General features: G+C 36.5%; 3 protein-coding genes across 4 annotated transcripts; 2 read left to right on the forward strand and 1 right to left on the reverse strand.

The window, feature by feature from the left end:
- Positions 1 to 330: 330 nt before the first annotated feature.
- On the forward strand, positions 331 to 5097 carry rhoaa (ras homolog gene family, member Aa). The gene is made up of 5 exons (XM_079638086.1): positions 331 to 466; positions 2196 to 2351; positions 2949 to 3069; positions 3212 to 3342; positions 3546 to 5097. Exons 2-5 carry the CDS (start codon positions 2196 to 2198, stop codon positions 3717 to 3719), a joined length of 582 nt encoding a protein of 193 aa, XP_079494212.1. The 5' UTR covers positions 331 to 466; the 3' UTR covers positions 3720 to 5097.
- On the reverse strand, positions 5077 to 9464 carry tpk2 (thiamin pyrophosphokinase 2). The gene is made up of 8 exons (XM_079638085.1): positions 9217 to 9464; positions 8644 to 8882; positions 7700 to 7763; positions 7480 to 7610; positions 6508 to 6626; positions 5933 to 6065; positions 5600 to 5696; positions 5077 to 5514 (listed from the first exon to the last, which is right to left on the reverse strand). The coding sequence occupies exons 1-8, from the start codon at positions 9278 to 9280 to the stop codon at positions 5468 to 5470; spliced, it is 894 nt and encodes a 297-aa protein (XP_079494211.1). The 5' UTR covers positions 9281 to 9464; the 3' UTR covers positions 5077 to 5467.
- A 118-nt stretch (positions 9465 to 9582) lies between these two features.
- LOC307012190 (extracellular matrix protein 2) lies at positions 9583 to 21738 on the forward strand. Of its 2 annotated transcripts, XM_079638581.1 has the most exons (13): positions 9583 to 9855; positions 12095 to 12203; positions 12328 to 12469; positions 13118 to 13396; positions 14011 to 14142; positions 14885 to 15048; positions 15489 to 16023; positions 16752 to 16867; positions 17515 to 17647; positions 18466 to 18623; positions 18802 to 18941; positions 20249 to 20578; positions 20867 to 21738. In XM_079638581.1, the coding sequence occupies exons 4-13, from the start codon at positions 13243 to 13245 to the stop codon at positions 21045 to 21047; spliced, it is 2043 nt and encodes a 680-aa protein (XP_079494707.1). In that variant the 5' UTR covers positions 9583 to 9855; positions 12095 to 12203; positions 12328 to 12469; positions 13118 to 13242; the 3' UTR covers positions 21048 to 21738. The 2 variants fall into 2 exon arrangements, with proteins under 2 accessions (XP_079494707.1, XP_079494708.1); XM_079638582.1 differs by lacking the exon at positions 12095 to 12203 and having other exon boundaries at positions 9584 to 9855.
- Positions 21739 to 21847: the final 109 nt, after the last annotated feature.

Below are 21847 nucleotides of genomic sequence, written 5' to 3' on the forward strand. Positions count from 1 at the left end.
AATTTAACCTCATTAGTAATTTAATACTCAAAAATTACAAAGTATCAGGAATATATCATATTTATATTATTAGTCAAATAACGACATTAAACCATTAAAAGATTTACGGAATGATGAACACACTCGACGGGAGCTGCTGAAGATGAAATAGGTGTGTGAGCTAACAGTTTCAAACTTCTAAACCGATATTAAACAGATTTTTAATAAACAGTCACTATAATTAGATGGAAATATAACATAAAAGTTAGATGACACAAAAATAAATAACAAAAATGGTTGTGTTTCAATGTTATTATAAAGTCGAAAGATATGTTGCTGTTCTTCTGCTTTTGGACGTCTCTGCCTCTTGATTGGTCGAAACGATCGTGAATGGGCGTGTCTTAGCAGCGTGGCACTGTCTGCGGGGCGGGGCCTTGGGGTCGTACAGGAAAAGATAAAGAAAGCGAGGACATCTGTGACGAAAACGGTAAATACACATACAAAAACACTTCTGGTACTTACAATCGATATGTTCATTAATTTCCCATACGTTCTAGAGACAATATTGCCGAGTAACCTTTTTTAAAACCACTCCATTAAGTAAAACTATGCCTTTTGTATGCGGCTAGCTCAGTGCTAATAGGCTAAGTGTGATGATGACGGAAACGGACGAACAACAAGATGCCGAACATGAGTTTATAATCGTATTAATGTCCGATTATCAAGACTGTAACACGTCTGGAAATGCTAATACAAGTGTTGATTTGTGGATCCAGTCGCATCCAAGCCAAATTGTGCTAATGTTACACTTATATTAGGGCGTGATATGAGGCGTCCCAGTTAGCATAGGGAGTAAACCGGGGACTGATCCATTTGGCTCAGACATGCGGCTGTTAATATCACCATCTCTAGTTTATTCTCCAACACAACAGCCTGCCCTTTTAACGTCTATTTTTATCCTCCATTAAGACTCCAGTCTCGTTGAATCAGTGCTTGACTCAATGTTAAAACTACAAAAGGTTAACGTTACTTGAGTGACAATAGGTTGACCTGACTGCATTCAGCTGTTTTTATGGTTGATCTAATCCGATGTGTCACAGATTTTGGCATAACACTTGTATTGATCAGTGAATTGAGTTAGGTGCGGTGTGTGTGTGTGGAGAGTTTGATGATGCAGTGCTGTAATAACATAAGAACCCAGTGTACTGATTGATGAATGTACTGAAATATGAATATAGGCGTACCTAATAAGACCTAGTCACATGTTGTTTTATTTTGAAATATAAAACAGGCAAAGCATGAGATAAATTATTTGTTTATTTTACTCAAATTTATATTTTTCTTAATAAATACATGCAATCTGATATTAATACAGGGCTCAACACTAAGGATTTTTCTACTGGCCTGATAAGGCCAGTGGTTAAAATTTGGACTTGCCCTGCCAAATAAAAATAAATGATTTGTAGATACCAGTGAAATTTCACAATTCTCATATCTACATAAAATATATATATGAATTAAAATTAAACACAAACGTGTTTATTAAAACACATTTCTTACTCAAAGCACTTAAAGAAGCTATTTTTCTTAGTATCCAGTAATGAAACTGGTTGATGAACGAATGCAATCTGAATATTTGAAAACATGGATTTCACAAGAAAATGGGGTTGCCAATAGAACAACAAAGTTTAATAAAAACATTTGGAACCACATTAAAATATTTAGTAGGATTATTTATAAAATATGCTCATGCTCTGTCTGTAATTATAATTCATAAATATATCTATTTTTCTCAAGTTGGTGTATAGGAATGCACCCTTGACCCCCAATTGTTCTTAATAAGCCAACTTAGACATTAACTTAATTAATTGAGCTTACAACACAATATTTTAATGTATGAACTTTACCCACTTTTCATTTTCATTGTGGGGACAAAATTATAGCGACTTATCAAGTGATGATAGGTTATTGTTGAATAGATGCTCAGGAATGTCAAAGTCCAGAACTGTAATCCATTTCTATCAGTAGTTCTTTGATTAAATATTTTGGTTAATACATGTTTTAATAATATGTGATATAAAACATAGTGGGTTTATTTGTAACACAGGTGGCTTTAAATGGTGCCATGTTCATTTTAAGCCCACTCTAGACTCACATTTGAACATTTCTACTTGCCTCCTGTAATTATTGGCTGATCTTTCCATTTTGTGTGACAGATGGCTGCAATTCGTAAGAAGCTTGTAATCGTTGGAGATGGAGCATGTGGAAAGACGTGTTTACTCATTGTATTCAGTAAAGACCAGTTTCCTGAGGTCTACGTACCCACAGTGTTCGAGAACTATGTTGCTGATATTGAGGTGGACGGCAAGCAGGTGAGATTGTCTTCTAACATCAAACTATTACCCAACATGTGTCTCTTCTAGAGCAGTTTGAACTTATATGCAGTTTATTTGAAATGAATGGGGTTTATTCTGGGTCCACAGTGAGTAATTGTCTTCTGCTGTTGTTGGAAGACAAACTAAATGTTTTCTATTTTAATATATTTTAAAATTGAGTCATTTGTTCCTGTGATGCAAAGCTGAATTTTCAGCATCATTACTCCAGTCTTCAGTGTCACATCATTCTTTAGAAATCATTCTAATATACTGATTTGATGCTCAAGAAACATTTCTTAGTATTAGCGATGTTGAAAACAGTTGTTCTGCGCAATATATCTGTGGAAACTGAGGATGAATGGAAAGCTCAAAGGAACAGTATACATCTTATGTGACATTATGAATGTCTTTACTGTCACTTTTGATCAATTTAATGCAGCCTTGTTAAAAAAAAAAAATTATTTCTTTAGAAAAATCTTATTGACCCCAAACCTTTGAATGACAGTGTAATTCTAAATAAAAACGGAATAACTATTGAACTTTTTACACAAATTGTAATGCTGAAAATATAATTTTGAATCGTTTTGTTGTCAGGTGGAACTGGCTCTATGGGATACCGCTGGACAAGAGGACTACGACAGGCTGCGGCCCCTGTCCTACCCAGACACTGATGTCATCCTCATGTGCTTTTCCATAGACAGCCCTGACAGTTTGGGTGAGAGAATCCGTCTCTACCAGTCTTTAATATGAATTATATACTAGGCTAATTTAGCCTTTAAATACTTTGAGACTATATGGATTTACTAAGATCAAATTGCTGTGGTCACTGTATTGAAAACCTTGTTCTGTTCACACAGAGAATATCCCAGAAAAGTGGACGCCAGAGGTAAAACATTTCTGTCCAAATGTTCCAATAATTCTGGTGGGTAATAAAAAAGATTTACGGAATGATGAACACACTCGACGGGAGCTGCTGAAGATGAAACAGGTGTGTGAGCTAACACTTTCTACTCTAAACCGATATTATACAGATTTTTATAAAACAGTCACTATATTTAGATGGAAATATAACATAAAAGTTAGATGACAGAAAATTAAATAGCAAAAATGGTTGTGTTTCAATGTTATTGTATTGTATTTGGAGATAAAGAAGTGTACTAATGCTCTTTCAATGTTTTCTTCCTTGAACAGGAACCAGTTAAACCAGAGGAAGGGCGAGACATGGCTAATCGCATCAATGCCTTCGGCTACCTTGAGTGTTCTGCTAAAACTAAGGATGGCGTGAGGGAAGTGTTCGAAATGGCCACAAGAGCGGCGCTCCAAGCCAAAAAACGTGGCAAAAAGAATGCCTGCGCTTTGCTATAGAGAACGAGAGACGAAAAGAAAGAACGAGGGAGGGAAAGGGGTAACCAAACTAGGCCAAGGAAAATGAAAGAGCTATAAAAGTTTGCAAATAGAGGGAAGAAACGCCCCTAGTGTTAATTATGTACTCGTGGGGGTCAGGGAGGGTCATTTTCAATCCAGGCCAAAGGAAACTACAGAAGATAGTAGGGACAACTGCACCGGCAAAAAAGGGACATAAACATTTTTATGGCCATCAGTCCTTTTTCAAATCAAGATTAGTTGACCTTTAAGCCTTCAGACTGATCACAAGCATAAGGATAGTGTATTTGTAGGGTAATTAAAGATTGACGTGGTTTCACAGTGGCTCACAATCACCGATTGCTTTAGGGGTGGGATTACTAGTGATGTATTCTTTGGCCCATAGCACATCTTCTGATTTGAAGATCAGCACTGTAAGCAAGAACAGAAACAAACAACTTGGTCTAAAAAGATTCCTTTTTTGGCACTAAGTGCATTATTCAGGGTGTAAAAGGCATTAGTTAGTACTCTACATCATGTGTGCTACATGTCAAGCAGGGAGTTGTTTTTTTGGATCAAGATATTGGCCACATAACGTAATACTCCCATGATGCCCTTTGTAAACCTCCCAGGAACCCAGTGCCGTCTTATGTAAATCATTCATGCCTGTCCTTCGTACTACGATTTTCTTTTTAATGATCTTTTTTTCCTACATTAACATGCTAATATTGTTGGTTAACACAACTGGTTCCTCTGTGCCCTCCTGTCCTGTCGCAAAATTGACGGTTTAGTCACTGGTTTAAAATAGTTGAAAGTAGTGGTAGTCTTACAATTCTTTATTCCAATAAGATTTAAATATATCTTGTACTTTTTTTTTGCCATTTGCCTATAAAAGTCGAAGTAAGATGCATTAAGCAATGATCATACTAATTCACCTTTTTTTGTGGGTATTTTATGTGCTTGCTCATGTATTCTAATTAAAAAAGAAGAAGAAACTTTGGGTTTATCAGCCCTTGTGGAGCTCTGTATGTTGACTGTCAAGACACTGTTCGATTTTGGCAATATTTTATAATAGGTGACAGTAACTTAATTTCCCCCATATTCCTCTCTTTGCCTGCATGACAGGCTTTTATTTGGTGTGCAGAAATAAAAGTAATATTTATCTCACTGTGTAAAAATGAGAAACTCCCTCCATTTCACTCCCATTTGTTTTCTTTTTCTCCTGTACTGTATGTTTTCATATTTTTTTGTGAAATTCTACTGGCTTATACTATATCTTTTTTTGCGTATTTTACAAATTCTAGTATCTTAGAATTGAAACGTTTTAAAAGAAATAAAGAAGGAAAAACGTAGCGAAATGTGATTTTGAAAGAGCCGTTTAATGCCATATTATTAAATGCAAGTAATTTCTTAGAAGAGATTCTGCATTTCATTCTAAGAAAAAAAAAAAGAGAGCCTTTGATGCATCAATTATCTTTTGTATACCAGTGCATCTTTGGATTTCCACAGACTCGTTTGAAATGTATTGAAAAAATAAATTCTTATAGGGTAATTTTTCATGGGTCTTTATTTTGTCTCTTCTCCAGTCTTCTCAGTTGTTTAGCGTAAAATACCTCATTTCTTCACCAGCTAGATGTGGTCTTCAGTAAACGAGTACACATGCTGACAATGTTAGGAGTTAAAAGCAGAGGTAGATAAAATAAATACCAATCTTTTTGCAAGTTGACCAGTTGCACATCACCAGTCAGTCTTTATAGTGATCTGTGCAATCCAGCCACAAATTCGTGATAATAGGGCTCTGAAATGAGAGGAAACGCAAGTTACAGTTTTTCTCATCATATATGACATACTATCAAATTCTACCAGGTGATCTGACACCAAACCTGAGTCTGGCTCAATGATGGCGTGTCTGATGAGGAAGTCCAGAACCACCATGGCACAGTTTGGCTTAAACTCCTCACTGACCAGGAGATCTTTCACCTGAGAACAACATATCAGACATGGGGGTAAGATGTGCCACCCCGTAATCTAGGTAACTCCACACATTTTGTCATTTTTATAGAAACAGCCCTTCAAATACAGCTAAAAGTGAAAATTTTGCATGCAATTTACATGTAAAATGGCATCTATCTATGTCAAAGCAAACTTCTGTCAGCTTATCTTATATTAAATGCATCACATAGCATTCAACCCTAAAATCAATGGGATGCCTTTACCTTCTCAATTGGATAGTAGTAAAATGCTTGCACTTCTCCGTCTCCAATATGAGGCTGAAAATTGAGAGGCAGCTCTAAATCAAAGACAAACTGACACTCAGGAAATATTCCTTCGTCATCTTCGTAGGTGTAGCTACAGAGACAGAGGGAAGCATGAATTGAAGACTCAATCTGAAGATTGCAGAACGTCTTTCAATTTAGCTAAACATAGTAAACAGTTTCCAGGCAGAAATTATGCCCGTGACAACAGGCGGTCATGTCTTTGATCACAGTGACATCTTTCAGACGTGAATTCTGGTCATCTTCCCTTGGGCGCTTGCAATATTTCTCTGGAAGCCTGCCAGCTGGAGGCTATTTCTGGCTATTTAATCAGTCTCTTTTGCAAGACAGCCGAGAGAGTTTATATCTACCCTGGTATCTGGGAAAGGTTTTGAATACGAAAAAACGGTAACATGCATCTTTAATCTTAATAATCATCAGTTACCAAATAGCTTTTTTGCTTCATAAAAGGTTCTAAATTATTTTCAAAGACCCAAGTGAAGGATAGAAATGAAATAAAAGAAAGGATTATGCACCTCACAGTTCCCACGGGACGCGCTTGCTCTGCCAGGCCTGGAGGGATGCAGGCCTCCTCTCCACACTCTTTTACCAGCGTATGCCTTACACTACAGCCTGCTGCCAGTCCTCCAGCCGCCTGAATGATACATCAAATCCTTTATAAATCAACCCAATTACATCAAAATAGGAGATTTGTGGTGTATGGTTATGTTTGTTATATATTCGAGGTCATCTATATGCTAATGTACTTCTAAAAGACAGTAGTCATTTATATAGCACATAATTACAATTTTGCAGTCTTTATTTATTACTCCATGTGTTTATATATTAATAACTTTATACACTAACGTTCAAAATTTGGGGTCGGTACGATTTATTGTTCATTAAAAGTCTCTTATGATCACCAAAACTGCATTTGATAAATAAAATACAGTAAAAACTGTAATATTGTGAAATAATATATTACAATTTAACCCTCTGGTACAGTACTGTTCAAAAATGACCAAATTCTTTTTTTAAATTTTTATTAAATGGTTGTATTAGCTTGATAATGTTTTTATTTAATATTTTTTGGTACTACATTATATTTAAACAGTAGTTATAATCCATTTATTCACAAACATTTTTTTTCCAACTTAAACGGTCATAAATCTTGAATGCGTTGAAGCACAGACTTAAGATGACACTTGGCATATTATTGCTGAAGTGAAACAAGTTTTAAAAAGTGAACTTGAAAAAAGGTATACAAAAAAAAAAAAAAATCCTTTGTAACATAATAAAATTACTTTACGGTCACTTATGATCAATTTAATACATCATTGCTGAATAAAACTATTAATTTCTTCTTTTAAAAATAAATAAATGACTGACCCCAAAAGTATAAACAGAAGTGTATGTTTGAGAGGTCCAACTTCTTGCTCAACCAATGTTGTTAGTTTGGTGTGGCACTACTTGTGATGAACTGATTAGTTTGTGTATTAATAAATCACCATGTTGTCCAGTCTTCCTGGATACGTCTGTTTGGTCAGAGATCGTCGTGCCAGCCACATATTAAGATTGCCACTTGAATCCCGAGTGTAGCCATTGACATGGACACCGTACCGTTTCACTCCAAACAGACCTGTGTTTGACCATTATTTATAAACAGCTATAAGTGTCACTTGGTCTGTAACAAAGTAGAAGCATGAAATTAATATTTTATTAACATACTTGTAGCTGCTCTCTCCATATACATCAGCGGAGGATCGCAATACCTGGGCATCACAGCGTATTGCTGAAAAGTAGTATAAAAGAATCAGGGTCTGAAATTATTAAACAAGGGAAAAAAATTCTACTGTAGTGAATTATTCTCTATCTTTTTATTTAAAGTGCCCCATTATGCTTTTTCAGATATTAATTTTCATGCAATGTGTAATATACATGTGTAATATAGCTGTTTGTGAATATTAAAGGTCTGCAAAGTTTCAAAGATCAAAGTGCACGATAAAAAGTTATTGTCTCCCAAAAGAAAGAGTTGATTCTGAACTGCCGAAAACGTGTCTGCAGTCTGAGTCTTACTTCCAGCTCGAACCTGAGTAGGTTTGTAACAAATTTGCTAAATAATTGTCTATGGTCTTCATTGGCTGCTCGCGAACGTCTACTTTGACCCGTCCTCAAACACTGTAGTTGTAGCTGAGGCCTGGAAGAGTTTGGTAACCGCTGGGCCTGTAATTCAGATATGATAATGGACATTTCGTTTCTGACACACAATCTAAGTGGTAGACCAATCACAACAAACTGGGCCATCTGACCAATCAGAGCAGAGTTGGCTTTCGGAAAGGAGGGGTTTAGAGAGACAGAAAGAATCCTTCATCAAACCATTTCAGACAATGTGAGAAAAGAGGTGCTGCTGCTATGTAGATTATGAAAAAATAAAGTTTTTTGACCTAGGATCCATGTAAACATATTGTGGGAGACCTTTAAAATAGCATAATAGGGACACTTTAACATCATTTCGTTAATGTAAATTGATGTCATGATGTGTTGTGCTATATGATAGTGGAAGCCCTTGAAACTCATGTCCATATTGCTCATTATTTCTGACACTGGAACAAATTGAAACAAATGCTTAAAGAGTAAGGGTAACTATCTATCATGTATCAGATATGTCTCACCTCATCTCTCCAGCCTATTAGACAGGTGAATGATGCCTCTCTCCTCAGCTCCTGCAAGACTTCATCCACAGCCACTGATCTGCTCTCAAAAGTGTCAACACTGGAGCAGAAGGTTATAGAGCTCCCATAAGGTCTGAAGACAGAAGGAAAACGACCAAGAATTGATGCTACTTTTGGGGTAATCCATCCAACCTGTTCTCCAGCCACCTCAAAACGTAGACAGCTCTCTAAACTAGAACCTGGAATAAAATAATGCACTGATGTCAAGTAAATAAAATGCATTTTACATGTAATAAATGTAGTAACACAGTAATATCACAGTGATACATTATTTTCCTTGCACCTAGAATACAGGCAAGTATACAGAACTTTTAAAAAAGTGTTGATATATAAAAAAAAATACAGATATAATTATGTTTTACTAATTGCTCATCATCTTTGTCAGTATAAATTGATTTTTCGCAGTATTTTACAGATCAATAAATAAAATGAAAAAAGACCAACCCATACATGGCTTGTCCATTCACACGGGATCACATGCAAATGTATTGTTCTGTCAATTTATTTCCCCACCTGGTAAATGAAAGTTGTTCATTCGACGCAGGAGTTGTAGCATTTTCTCCGACCACGAAGTCATTTGTCGATTTCACAGGTGTCACAGTTAATTATCCGTTCAGAACCCGTGATTTATGATATTGGGGGATTTGTGCTTGTCGTTGACATGCTGTCACACACCCACGGGCTTCATGCTCGCCTCCATTGTTGCATTTCCTGTTGATGTGAGCCCTGATTGGGTGGCAGGTGCCATTGATCTGCTCGCTGATTGGTTGAAGCTCTATGACGAGTTATTTAAGGGCTGAGTACGACGAGTGTTGCTCATAGGTGTTTCTCCACTAGAGGGCGAATGTAGATTAAAACAAAGGCCACTTGTAATGTTGCTGGACTTGTGGACTAAAATACTTTGTCTGAACGAAGGCTGAGGCTGACCAGTGCATTAAAAAAAAGTCATGTAACGGTTTGTTGTTCAATTATCATGTTATTATGTGGAAATTGCACCACTGTGAATTGGGTCATTAGTAAGTTTATCATGAGTTCACATTACACCATATAATCTTTAAAATACTTTGTGATCGCTGTCCATCATAAAGTGTTTGATACAATAGACGTAAATAGATACAGATGAAGATGAGGGGACATTGTAACAGCAATGAGGTAAGCATCGATGTATACACACGCTTCTGTTGTGATTGGCAGTATTATAAACATGCTAATTCGTTTAGAACACTTTAAAATTAAAATGTGACAATTGATTACCATAATTTTAGTAAAATAACCTTATATGAATGACAAAATATATCATGACCCATTACATACTTTTTCACTCATCTTTGGGTCTTCACGTTGATTGCACTATAGGCTCCATTTCATTTAATAACGTGCCTCAACAAAACAGTGAAATGAACCATAATTTCCAACAAAATAGCTACTATACGTACAAAAGTAATTTATTGTTACTACCAGTACCAGAAATTAGGTTTATTATTTTTATTATTAATAATAATTTAATATTAGGTTAATATTTGCCCCCTGGAATGAATTTAAAATAACACTTTCTGTAATAGACTTGACAACAATTGAATGTTAGATAACAATTAATTTAACTGATTTATACAAACAAACTACACGTTGTAAGTATAATAGGCATATGTGTAACTTTCAGTGGCATTTTCCCCCTAAGCTGTGTATCATCTCCATACTAAGGCAAAGATGCATTAGATACAGTCGACTCGACATACAGTCATGCTTTCTACTGCTTTTGTTCGACTGACTGTGTTCAACTTTAACCAAACACTGACAAAGAGATCCATTACAGATACAGATAGGGAGAAAGAGGGACAACAAAAATATTGGTTGCATTACACTTGCTGTTATCTGCACCACAATCTTGGGGTCGAGTCTCCATCTGAGCACTAAAAATATACAGACAGTAATCACTGTTGTTAGAGAGGACTGAGAAGTATCTAGTTGTAGGCGGTTTTTTAATGAGTCAAGAAAAGCAAACTGTTCCAAAACACACAGCTAGAGAAGAGATAAACAGAAGGGATACATTTCTTGCTATCTATCTATCTATCTATCTATCTATCTATCTATCTATCTATCTATCTATCTATCTATCTATCTATCTATCTAAATGTTTTTAATTCTCTACAGTATGAGTTCTCTAAACAGTCTGGGCCGTATTTATCATGTTCTCGACAGGCTTGGCTCCAGCCAAGTGTGTGGACGGATGGGGAATTCTAGGAAAAAAATAAACACTGATTCTCAAGTTGTCATGAAAAAATGAACACATTAGACTGTTTGCTGTCTGAGGTCGGCTTAGTTCAATTGCATATCAAACCATATTTTTGGAAGTGTCTTCATACAGTCTCATTCCAGAAATGGACCACAGCTGAAGGATGGTGCTAAAACGATTTCTGCATTATTTGTCTGAGACATTTATAACTGGTATAACCTGTTTTTGGTTCAGACTCTGAGCAGATGTACGAGGTAAACCCGAAGACAGGAAGATGTGGGTGGCGTGTTTACCCGTTTAAAATGATTGTTTGTCTTCACGAACATTCAGAGTTTTTATTTTTGAATGAAAGACAGGAAGCTCAGGGCATGTCTAATGGGGGAGTATTACATTCAATTGCCTAATACTTTTCTGTGTGGGAGGCAAAAATAAAGAAAGGCTATAACAAACTGGGTTGTTGGAGATTTAAACTGAATTAAGCAGAACTAATTGACTTATTTGTCCCAGCCTGCTCCAAACACATTTTATATAATCACAACAGGTTTACACTTGTGTGCTGCTAATGTTGTGTTAGCTAACACATACGGTCCATATTCTGAAAAGCCTTTATTCTGTTAAATGAGGTTATTCCAGTCTTCCTGTACACATGGTAATTGACATGTTGTCTTTTCCTGCTGTTTTTTTCTTGAAATAATGCGCTTCTTTTGTTTGTTTATTTTACGATTAAAGCTACGTTTAACGTCTGCCTCCTTCCCTGAGCTTTAGCTGTCACTCACACATTTGACAGTTACATATGACATTTGACATTTGATAACTTAAATTCAAATAATTGTATTTTATTGTAATGAATTAGCCGCAAGTGCTGAATTAATTTTCATGCAGGTCACTTTATTTGATTAATGAAAATTGTGGGGTAATGCAGCGCTGTTTTACTTAGTCAAAGTTGTTATAACGTTACTCTGTGCATTCGCTCGGTGACTGCTATGAAACACTTCTTGCACACTGCAGTAAGCTAGATCAATATTAGAATATCATATTAATAAAAACTAGATGGCTTCTAAATGGCATGCAATATTTTTAAATATATTCTCTGGTGAATAAAGAAAACTAATAAAGCTCTTTCTGATTTTGCTGTTTGTCACATGTTCTATACGGAAGTAAAGTGAGGGTGACGCGGATAGGACATCATTGACAGGCGACGCAATGACACGGGCTGTTACACCGGTTAAAATTGCTGATGTCTCTGGATTTAAACATTTGGGATGATGTAAGAACACAAGTTGACAAAATATATAACATTGTTGTAGTGTTTTTTTTGTGTGGATATTTTAATCCAAAATTCTTACATATTGTGCCTTTATTTTTGTTAACAAATGTACTTTTTTTTCTAGCTGGATTTTGCCCATATCCAGGGGTTCAGAATATGTAGACTTGAGGGTTGACTATTGTGACTCTGGCCAGTAAGCAACCACATAGCAACGTCCTGGCAACGACCCACACCAGCTGAGTATCGTGGCGAAACATTGTATTAAGGTAATTTTAGTTTCTGATTTCAATAATAAAACCACGCAGAAAGGAATTGGAATGTTATTGAATGAAGTGGTTGTCATAGCAACAATGCTTGCAGTGAGTTGGCCACACTGAACAGAAAGAGGCCGCATGGTCAAGCAAGGTTGCAAAAGGCAATGGAACTTGAAGAATGTCTCAGGAGTGTGGTGCCGTTGGCCCTTCGACAAACAAAGCTAGCTTTCATATCAACGGCTCCCTGTGGTCCAATGTTTTCTCTGCTCTTCCATCAAACTTGCACTAGCAGTGAAGCACAGAAAAAAAATTCGCATATTAAGAGAGACTTAAATCAATGTTTTATTCATCAACACAAATCTGAAATCCCACACACTGAAAGTGCATATATTGACGTCAGAACATTAAATCGTGTCACAGATAAGATTTTTTTTCCACTCAAGGACGCTCTAATAGTTTGTTTGGCTCTGGGGACCGATGGGCGTTTGTTGAGAGGGAAAGGAGAGGCGGTTGGTGGGTCTTCAGGGCAAATGAAAGAGGCGCTTTGTTGAAACTGTTTTCGTTTTCTTTTTTCCCTCTCACTCCCCTGCTTCCGTTCCATTCCTTCCTCCTCACTCTCTGCTCTCACCTTTTGCATTTCTTTTTTTTTTTTTTTTTCAGAGGGATGGGTTGAACATGATTTCCAGAGGCAGAGAATATAACTGGCCTTTCAGAAGGTGCAGCCCTCAGTGTCATTGAGACAGCTGTCTCAGCCAGACCTGAACTGACTCAAGCATACATTCACAATGTACCAGTCTTTAGCTTTGTGTTTGTGCCTGTGTTTGGCACTTTTAACAGCGGAGGGGAAACGAGAAAGAGGAAGAGGAGAGAGACAGAGGAGCTCCAGGCGCTTCTTGTCCACTGAGAATGCGCTTGAGTATGATAACCCTTTCCTTCCAGGTGAGCAATGCTTATAGCATTTCATTTAAGTAAGAAAATATTTCCTAATATTGTGATTTTATATTAAAATTGATATTTGTATCCATATTTATTGTGCTGTTGTTCCTGTTGAAAAGTAAGTGGTCATTTAATTTAAGCAACAACAAAAAAATGGATATTTTAAAAGAAGATATTTTTCCTCATATTATTTATATTTATATCTATTGCACAATTGTACTTGTCAAAGAATAAGTTGTTATGTTGAGTTAAGATGAATAGTCTTAAAAATGTCTAAATATGTAATTCCATTGCATAACAAAACATTAAATCAAGTGGCATTTATTTGACAAATAACACAAGCTAAACTATTTACAATTTTGTAAACTTAATGGAAACTGACATCATACATCCACTAAAAATATTTTTTTAATATTATATTATATCATATTATTGCCACATATTTAATGCAAATATATTAATGAATTTTAAGTGTCCGATTACTTGTATTTTTTTACTATATTATATTACTTTATACTAATGCAATGACATTTAATATGCATTTTATGTGTCCCAATTACTTGTCGGAGCCACCGTGTGTTGATTTCTGAATTTCTGTATCTGTGGATACATGGCAGGGCTTAGCAGCCAGTGCTTGGTGAATGGGATTTCTCTGTTCGAGGGGGCTGTCTGGTCTCCGGAGCCTTGCAGTGTGTGTCAGTGTAAAGGTGGAGCAGCGAGCTGTCGAAGCGTCCCCTGCCCGGCCAGAGGTTTGGAAAACACCATCTCTCTCTTTCTCACCGCATTCACAGTCTGCTTGATTGATGTGAGATCAGTCCTTGCACCCTCAGTGACAACATCACACTTTAATACTTGCATCTACGTTCTTTTATTTTATATTTCTTACTACCGTTCAACAGTTTTGGGGTCTTTAACATTTTACTGCATTTATTTGATCAAAAATACAGTAAAAATAGTAATATGTTGAAATATTATTACAATTTAAAACTCTTTTCATTTTATATATAAATATATATAGCTATATATCATTACTCTGTCACACAATCTTTCAGAAATCATTCTAATATGCTGATTTAATAAGAAGAAAGATTTCTTGTTATTATCAATGTTGATTGTTACGCTGCTTAATATTTTTCTGGAAACCGTGGTAAATTTTTTCAGGATTATTTGATTAATAGAAAGTTCAAAAGAGCAGCATATTTGAAATAGAAATCCTTTTAATTTAACCTTTCTGACCCCAAATGTTTGTTCGGTAGTATATGTTCCATTCTTTTTTTCTTTTTTTTTTGGGTTCAAATGAAATAGTTGTTGGAATAGCAATTTGTAGTAAGCGCTAAAGAAAACGGTGGGCATCCCTGTGGTGATGCAGGTGTGGTTTTATGTGAAACATCGGCTCTTAGTGTGGTGCAGTGTGGTGCTGGGAAAGGTGCCATAAGGGAGTGGGATGTTTGGTGGTGGGTACTGATTTTCTGTTTGCCATACCACGTCTAGCTTCACCCACCCTGAAGTCTGTGGCCAGTAAGACCAATCTAACCTCGGTGGGGAAAACAAGCTTGAAAAACAGACTGACAGGAAATGGAAAACCACCTGTGGCGACGGAGGTTCTGGAGGTGAAGCCAAAGAAGAACAAGATGGTGGTCGCACCAGCGAAAGAAGTATGTAGATGTGCATGTTTGCCAATTATATATGTGGTGGTCTTAACTGGTTTAGGATATTCAGGCCTGGTTTCACAGACAGGGCTTAGATTAAGCCAGGATTAGATCTGTTCAATTAGGACATTCAAGTCGCTTTTATAAAGATTTCTTTGAAAAAACATTACTGATGTGCATCTTAAGACAAAACAATGCTACTGACATGTTTTAAGATATGTCAGTGCAAGTTGCTCTTAGTTAAAACCGCTCAAACGTGCATTTTAATCTGGGACTAGCTTTAAACCTTGTCTGTGAAACCAGGGGTTAATCTGCTGTCTGGTTTATCTGGTGTTCGGCTGATTTAACAAATGAAACTAGTAAACTAGACCAGCTAAGAATAGCAAAACAATCTAGGTTAGTGTTAAACAGATTTGACCTCTTTTAATTGTTCTTTTTTTATTCAGCCATTTTCAAATGTCCCTAAGAAGCAAGTAAAGAAAAACCAGGTGACTTTGAGTCTGGATCCTGGAAAACTGCATAAGACCCCGTTAATACCCAGAGAACATCAATATATGAGACCAATCCATTTTGATAATGATGACCACGATGATGACGACTATCTGGAGGACGACAGTGACAGCGATGATGATGACGATGATAACAGCAGTATTTCAGTGTTGAGATCTGCTGTTCGCCCCGTAGCAATCGAAAGACGAGTAATGCCGCCCACACTCAAACCGGCTGTACCTCGAGCAGAACCGGCCTTTGCTCTTCCCACAAGAAGATCTGTGCTCCTGCCTGCTGGAAGGCCGCTGCCAGCCCCCAGTGGGCGACCGGTGGATCGAGATATTGGCCGTCCAGTCTTCCGCACCTCTGTTCATATGGAGTCTCTTCCAGCAGGCTGCTTGCTTTCAGAGTCTCTTATCGCCTGTGGAAACACTCGCCTCACCCAAATGCCCTTCATCAGAGATCCAGGGGTCAGGAGTCTCTTTCTTGCAGGTGAGGAGAGAGCAGTTCATCTTGCTCATGAGGGCTAATAGCACACTACAAAAAGATTTGTTGATTATCATCATACTGTATATAAACATACAGTTTATACATACTTTTATATATATATACTCCATATATAGTTTATATACTCCAGTCTTCAGTGTCACATGATCAGAAATTGCTGCTCAAGAAACATTTCTTATTATTAACAGCGTTGAAAACAGTTGTGCTGCTTAATGTTTGCATTCTTGATGAATATAATAAAATCTTTAAAAAATATTACTGACCCCAAACTTTTGAATGGTAGTGGATAAAATATATATGATAAAATGTATTCCTCACATTATGAAGTTGTGAAATTTTAAGTCACAATTATTAGATATAAAGTCAAAATTGTGGAATATGCTGTGTTTGTCTAACATTGTTAAATTACTTTTTGGAAACTGTTTATATAAAACTCACTAAATTGTTGTAGATTTATGTGTAAAACATGAAAATTGTATTTGGTTGTGCAAATGACAGTGAAAGAAAATGTATCTTTAAAAGGGATTTTTCAGACTCTAGGCCCCCCTTAAAGATACATTTTTTAGGGTGAAAAGGTGTTGTTGGAGTTTGACAGATGTTGTTGGCAGTGTCTTACTGTTTGTCCATCAGAGGATTTATAGAAGTGCAAACAGAGCTTACCGTGATCCAGAAAGAGGTGGAAAATGACTCCATGACTTCCTGGTGTTTTGCAGATAACAAAATCAGCAAGATCCCAGCGCATGCTCTAGCGGGTCTTCCCAACTTGGAGTGGCTCGACCTCAGCAAGAACAAGCTGGATGATTTCTCTTTGGGGCCGGATGTGTTTCAGGTGAGATGCAGTCAAGAAAACCTTATTAGCAAGTGCACTGAAACATCTCAACATCTCACTCTGTTTGTTTTCTTAAAGATCACATAACAATGGCTGTGTTTTTTGTTTAAACTCTAATAATATTCTGAGCAATATAAATCTGCAAAAATGGATAGGCTGCTTTGTGATCTGTGATCTGTTACAATGGTGAGTTATCAGGCCTTATGGTGCCGCACAGTGCATGCTTGATATTTAGCAAGTAGCTGACGTGTTTTCGCAAGATGTCGGGTCTGACATCACCGAGAAAATTCTCACCAGGTTGCTGCAGTGAACAGGAATTTTCATCCAATAGATATTACCCCTTAAAAAGAAACGCAATCATTTTTTACCTTTTTCTCACCTGTGTGCCACTTCAACTGGGCGCCAAGCACAGGATTGTACAGGTGACATGTATATGACAAAGCAGAATAGTGTTTTTTTCACATGTTCACAGCACCTCAGTGTTTACCTGTGCTCGGTAGCATGATCGGGAAATGTCTGTTCCTCGTGCCAGATGAACTCTGAATATCTGTGTTGTGTAACTTTTGCTTCTGTGACTTGCAGAAAGCTTTGAAATATTTCCAGTCTGGCTTTGACAGTGTTGTGAGTATCTTCTCGGCCTGTTGCAGAACTTGACGAGGCTCAGGAGGTTGAACCTTGATGGAAACAACTTCACTAAAGTGCCGGCTCTCCCTCCCTCACTGGTGGAGCTGAAGATCAACGATAATAAACTCAGTGGTCTCACTCCCCACAGCTTTAAGGGTAACACACAACCACAGTGTCCGTATGAACTCACTATCCAACACTCAAGTCCAGTAAAAGATCTGTTTTTCATGTTAGGGGTTAATCTGGGCATTTTAAATTTACTTTTTTATCTACTTGCCAGTTAGTTGATGCTTAATCCAGAGTGATTTATGGCAAAGGTCAAGAAAAATCACAAATTAGATATTTTTTATGTTTTCTCATAGACAGAAGTTAGATTAAACATAGAGCAAATTCCTAAGGAAAAAAAGACCCTGTAATTTAGAGTATAATATACAGTTTCAGTCTCAAAAGGTGCTCAGATTTGTCAAGATACCAAAATTGGCGATCAAAAGTCAGAGATTTCAGTCTAAACTCAAACATTTCTCATCAACAATTGTCTAATTTGTTTCTTGTTTCTTCCACAAAAATATGAAGCAGCACACCTGTTTTCCACATTGATAATAATAAGAAATATTTCTTGAGCACCAAATCAGCATATTAGAATGATTTCTGAAGGATCATGTGACTGAAGACTGGAGTAACGATGCAGAAAATGCAGCTTTTTCCATCACAGGATTAAATTACATTTTAAAATATATTAAAATGAACAGTTGTTTTTAATTGTAATATTATTTCACAATATTACAGTTTTTTACTGTAATTTTGATAAAATAAATTTGAGCATAAGAGACTTCTTTCAAAAGCATTTTTTTTTTTTACAATAGTGTAAACTAAACACAACTGAAACCTCTATTAAAGAAATACTGGTAAATACTGACAAACTAAGAGTAATTGCTATTTTCGGGCAATCTAATGTTATTTATTGTCTTCCTCAGGTCTGTCACAGCTGCTGACACTGGAGTTAGAGGATAATTATTTCCATGATGGAAATGTCTCTCCTCTGGCCTTCAAACCTCTGAAGAGGCTGATTTACCTCAGGCTGGATGACAATAAGTTCAGAGCTATCCCCTCTGGTCTGCCTGGATCAGTACAGGTCAGTCACATTTTGTGTCTGAAAAGCACTAAAGTTGCAGAACATACATACTATATACACATATGCACTAGATCTTAGTTTGGTGACCTAAAAATTGCATTTAGTTTTGAAGTGTTTGTACAATGCAGAATTGGAGTGCAATTGATAATGAGTGTTGTTGATTTTGTAACTACTTCAGGAGCTGCATCTGTCTGACAACAAGATAGAGGTTGTCCATTCAGGGCTCCTCAACAAGACCACGAATCTGAGAGTCCTGAACCTCAGCCATAACCGAATCCGAGAGGACCGCATTCATCCAAGGGCATGGATACACTTGCTGTGAGTTCAGATCTCTTTCTCACTTTCTCTCTCTCTCTCTCTCTCTCTCTCTCTCTCTCTCTCTCTCTGCTGTTAGGTGCCATCTTGTGGACAGTTACTGGAATGCATACAAACAGATTCAGGACCACTTACTTATTGGATAAAGAGATGGAGCAGTTACACATTGTATAAAACTAATAATTGCATTTCAAACCCAGACTATAAAGACATGTGTATAGTACTATATTAATATGCATTCATACTTTATGATGCTTATTGCAAAGACATTAAAATAATCATTATTGATGTACAGAGTCCTATAATTGTACATTATTTGATCAAATATACAGTAATATTGTGAAATATTATTACAATTTAAAAATAAAACATTTCTATTTTAATATATCATTTATATAATTGTATTCATATATCATATAACTTTTTAAAAAATTATACTTTTTTTTTTTTTTTTTTTTTTTTTTTTTTTTTTTTTAATCAAAATTTGCAGACACCCTGCTCTAAACTTTCGAAATACATAAAGATATAAACTACTTAAAGGGATAGTTCACCCAAAAATTAAAATGCCCCATGATTTACTCACCCTCAAGCCATCCTAGGTGTATATGCTTCTTTCAGACAAACACAAGTTATATTAAGAGTTAAATTAAAAAATATCAAGCTCTTCCAAGCTTTATAATGGTAGTGAAAAGTGTCCTGATTTTGAAGTCCAAAAAGCGCATTCCATCCATCATAAAAGTTATCCAGACGGCCTACACAAGTCAAGAGTAACCCCTGACAATACGTCATGCGTCAGGTCAAGGGTTACTCTTTCGGCGTAAATCTGCGTACGGCCGTCTGTCGGAACGTTATAAATATGGATATTTTTCTTACACAAACGCATCGCTTTGCTTCAGAAGGCCTTTATTAACCCCTCGGAGCCGTGTGGAGTACGTTTATGATGGATGCACTTTTTTGGGACAAAATCTCAACCCCCATTCACTGCCATTATAAAGCTTGGACAATCCAATATGGATATGTTTTACTATAACTCTAATTGTATTAGTCTGAAAGAAGAAAGTCCTATACACATGGGATGGCTTGAGGGTGAGTAAATCATTGGGTCATTTAAATTTTTGGGTGAACTAACTCTTAAAAGGCCAAATCCTGGCTTAATCTCAGCCATGTCTGTAAAACCAGGCCATATATATATATATATATATATATATATATATATATATATATATATATATATATATATATATATATATATATATAAAATGTATTTAAAAACTGGTTTGAACCATCTTCAAAAATGTCTTTATCCGTAGAAAACTGGAGTATTTGGACCTTTCCCATAATAAGCTTGTTCACGTTCCGTCTTTCTTGCCGGTTGGTCTGCGGCAACTCATCTTGCATCACAACCAAATCGAGCGCATTCCTGGCTATGTGTTCGGCCACCTGCTGCGGCCTGGTCTGGACTCGCTTCAGCTGTCTTACAACCGTCTGCGTGAAGACGGGATAAATGAAGTGTCCTTCATGGGCCTGTACAACTCACTGACTGAACTTCTGTTGGACCATAATCAGCTCAGATCCATCCCACGAGGCATTCTACAGCTAAAGGCTCTGCAGCACCTGAGACTCAACCACAACTTCATCAGGTTAGTGATTCTGTTTATCTATCTATCTATCTATCTATCTATCTATCTATCTATCTATCTATCTATCTATCTATCTATCTATCTATCTATCTATCTATCTATCTATCTATCTTCGCCGGCATTAAAGTTTGTCCACAAACTTTACTATCTTGTTTACATTTACATGTGAAAAAAGCCATACTGCTTATGTTATACATATACATTTATTTTGTCCACTTATAGGAGTAAATATAGTCTTCTTAAACGTCATAACGGAGAGTGTTTTTTACCCTGATCTTCTCCCTATAGCTACATCACTATGAACTCATTGTGTGACACCACGGCCCGTGAGGACTCCCTGCTGGTGTCTGTTCACCTGGAGTACAACCTGATCGAGCGCCGCCTCATTCCCCCCACAGCCTTGTCCTGCATCAAAACCTACCAGAGCGTCCTTCTGCGGCCGCAGAGATACGAAGAGCACCAGGAATGAAAGCCTTGCAGAGCTTCGAGTTTACAGAGCATCTTAATCCAAGCCATAATTCAGAGATTTAAGTGAAGTAACATTACAGATGCAGTTACCTTTTTTTACACTAGAGGCCTTTCAAGTTGTGTTTTAGGATTGTTCTGACAGTCTTTTTTTCTGTCTCAATAGGGCCACACATGCACATGCATTTTTTTGTGCCTTACTGCAATTTAAATCTACTGCAGACATTTGTTGTTTGACATTAGCATCAGCTGTGTTCATAACAGATTTGTTATGAACACAGCAGGTGTTATGAAACAGGTCTGTTTTACACAGATTTACATTTATATGGAGCATCTTTTCTGTTGCACTTGTCTGTTAGTTGTTTTACATTATCATATCTAATGTCTGTCTTATTTGTTTGTTTTTTTACACCTGTATGTCTGCAATTTTATTTTTTTTATAAATCAAACTTACATGTGCAAAGATTCCTTTCTTCTTTTTTTAAAGTATATGCAATAGTTATTTTTTTATATATCAGCTTATACATTATTTATTTTTTTGATTGAACTGCTTTGCATACATTTTTTATTTTAATACTGTTTTATTTTCAGTAGCAGGTTTTTACTTTTACAATTCAGTTTTGTGTTACTTTGTTGTCTGTACGGTTGTATTATCTTATTTACAAACTACAATAAAGTTGAGAGGTGACTTAATTAATTTGGGATCAAAAAGATTTATTATAATATTATAAGCACATCTCTGGTGAAAATGTCCTGCAGTTCTGCTCAAGCAGCAATGGCGCCACCAGGGGGTGGCCACTGGCC

The sequence above is a fragment of the Phoxinus phoxinus genome (genome assembly GCF_949152265.1).
Source record: "Phoxinus phoxinus genome assembly, chromosome: 15".
Classification (NCBI taxonomy): Eukaryota; Metazoa; Chordata; class Actinopteri; order Cypriniformes; family Leuciscidae; genus Phoxinus; species Phoxinus phoxinus.

Coding starts and splice junctions, on each gene's coding strand:
- rhoaa (XM_079638086.1), top strand. CDS start 2,196: ATGGCTGCAATTCGTAAGAAGCTTGTAATCGTTGGAGATGGAGCATGT. Junction 3,070..3,211: donor AGACAGCCCTGACAGTTTGG/GTGAGAGAATCC, acceptor CTGTTCACACAG/AGAATATCCCAGAAAAGTGG. Junction 3,343..3,545: donor AGCTGCTGAAGATGAAACAG/GTGTGTGAGCTA, acceptor TTCCTTGAACAG/GAACCAGTTAAACCAGAGGA.
- tpk2 (XM_079638085.1), bottom strand. CDS start 9,280: ATGACTTCGTGGTCGGAGAAAATGCTACAACTCCTGCGTCGAATGAAC. Junction 7,611..7,699: donor TATGGAGAGAGCAGCTACAA/GTATGTTAATAA, acceptor GGTCAAACACAG/GTCTGTTTGGAGTGAAACGG. Junction 6,627..7,479: donor CAGGAAGACTGGACAACATG/GTGATTTATTAA, acceptor TGTATCATTCAG/GCGGCTGGAGGACTGGCAGC.
- LOC307012190 (XM_079638581.1), top strand. CDS start 13,243: ATGTACCAGTCTTTAGCTTTGTGTTTGTGCCTGTGTTTGGCACTTTTA. Junction 18,624..18,801: donor GTCTGCCTGGATCAGTACAG/GTCAGTCACATT, acceptor TAACTACTTCAG/GAGCTGCATCTGTCTGACAA. Junction 20,579..20,866: donor CTCAACCACAACTTCATCAG/GTTAGTGATTCT, acceptor TTCTCCCTATAG/CTACATCACTATGAACTCAT.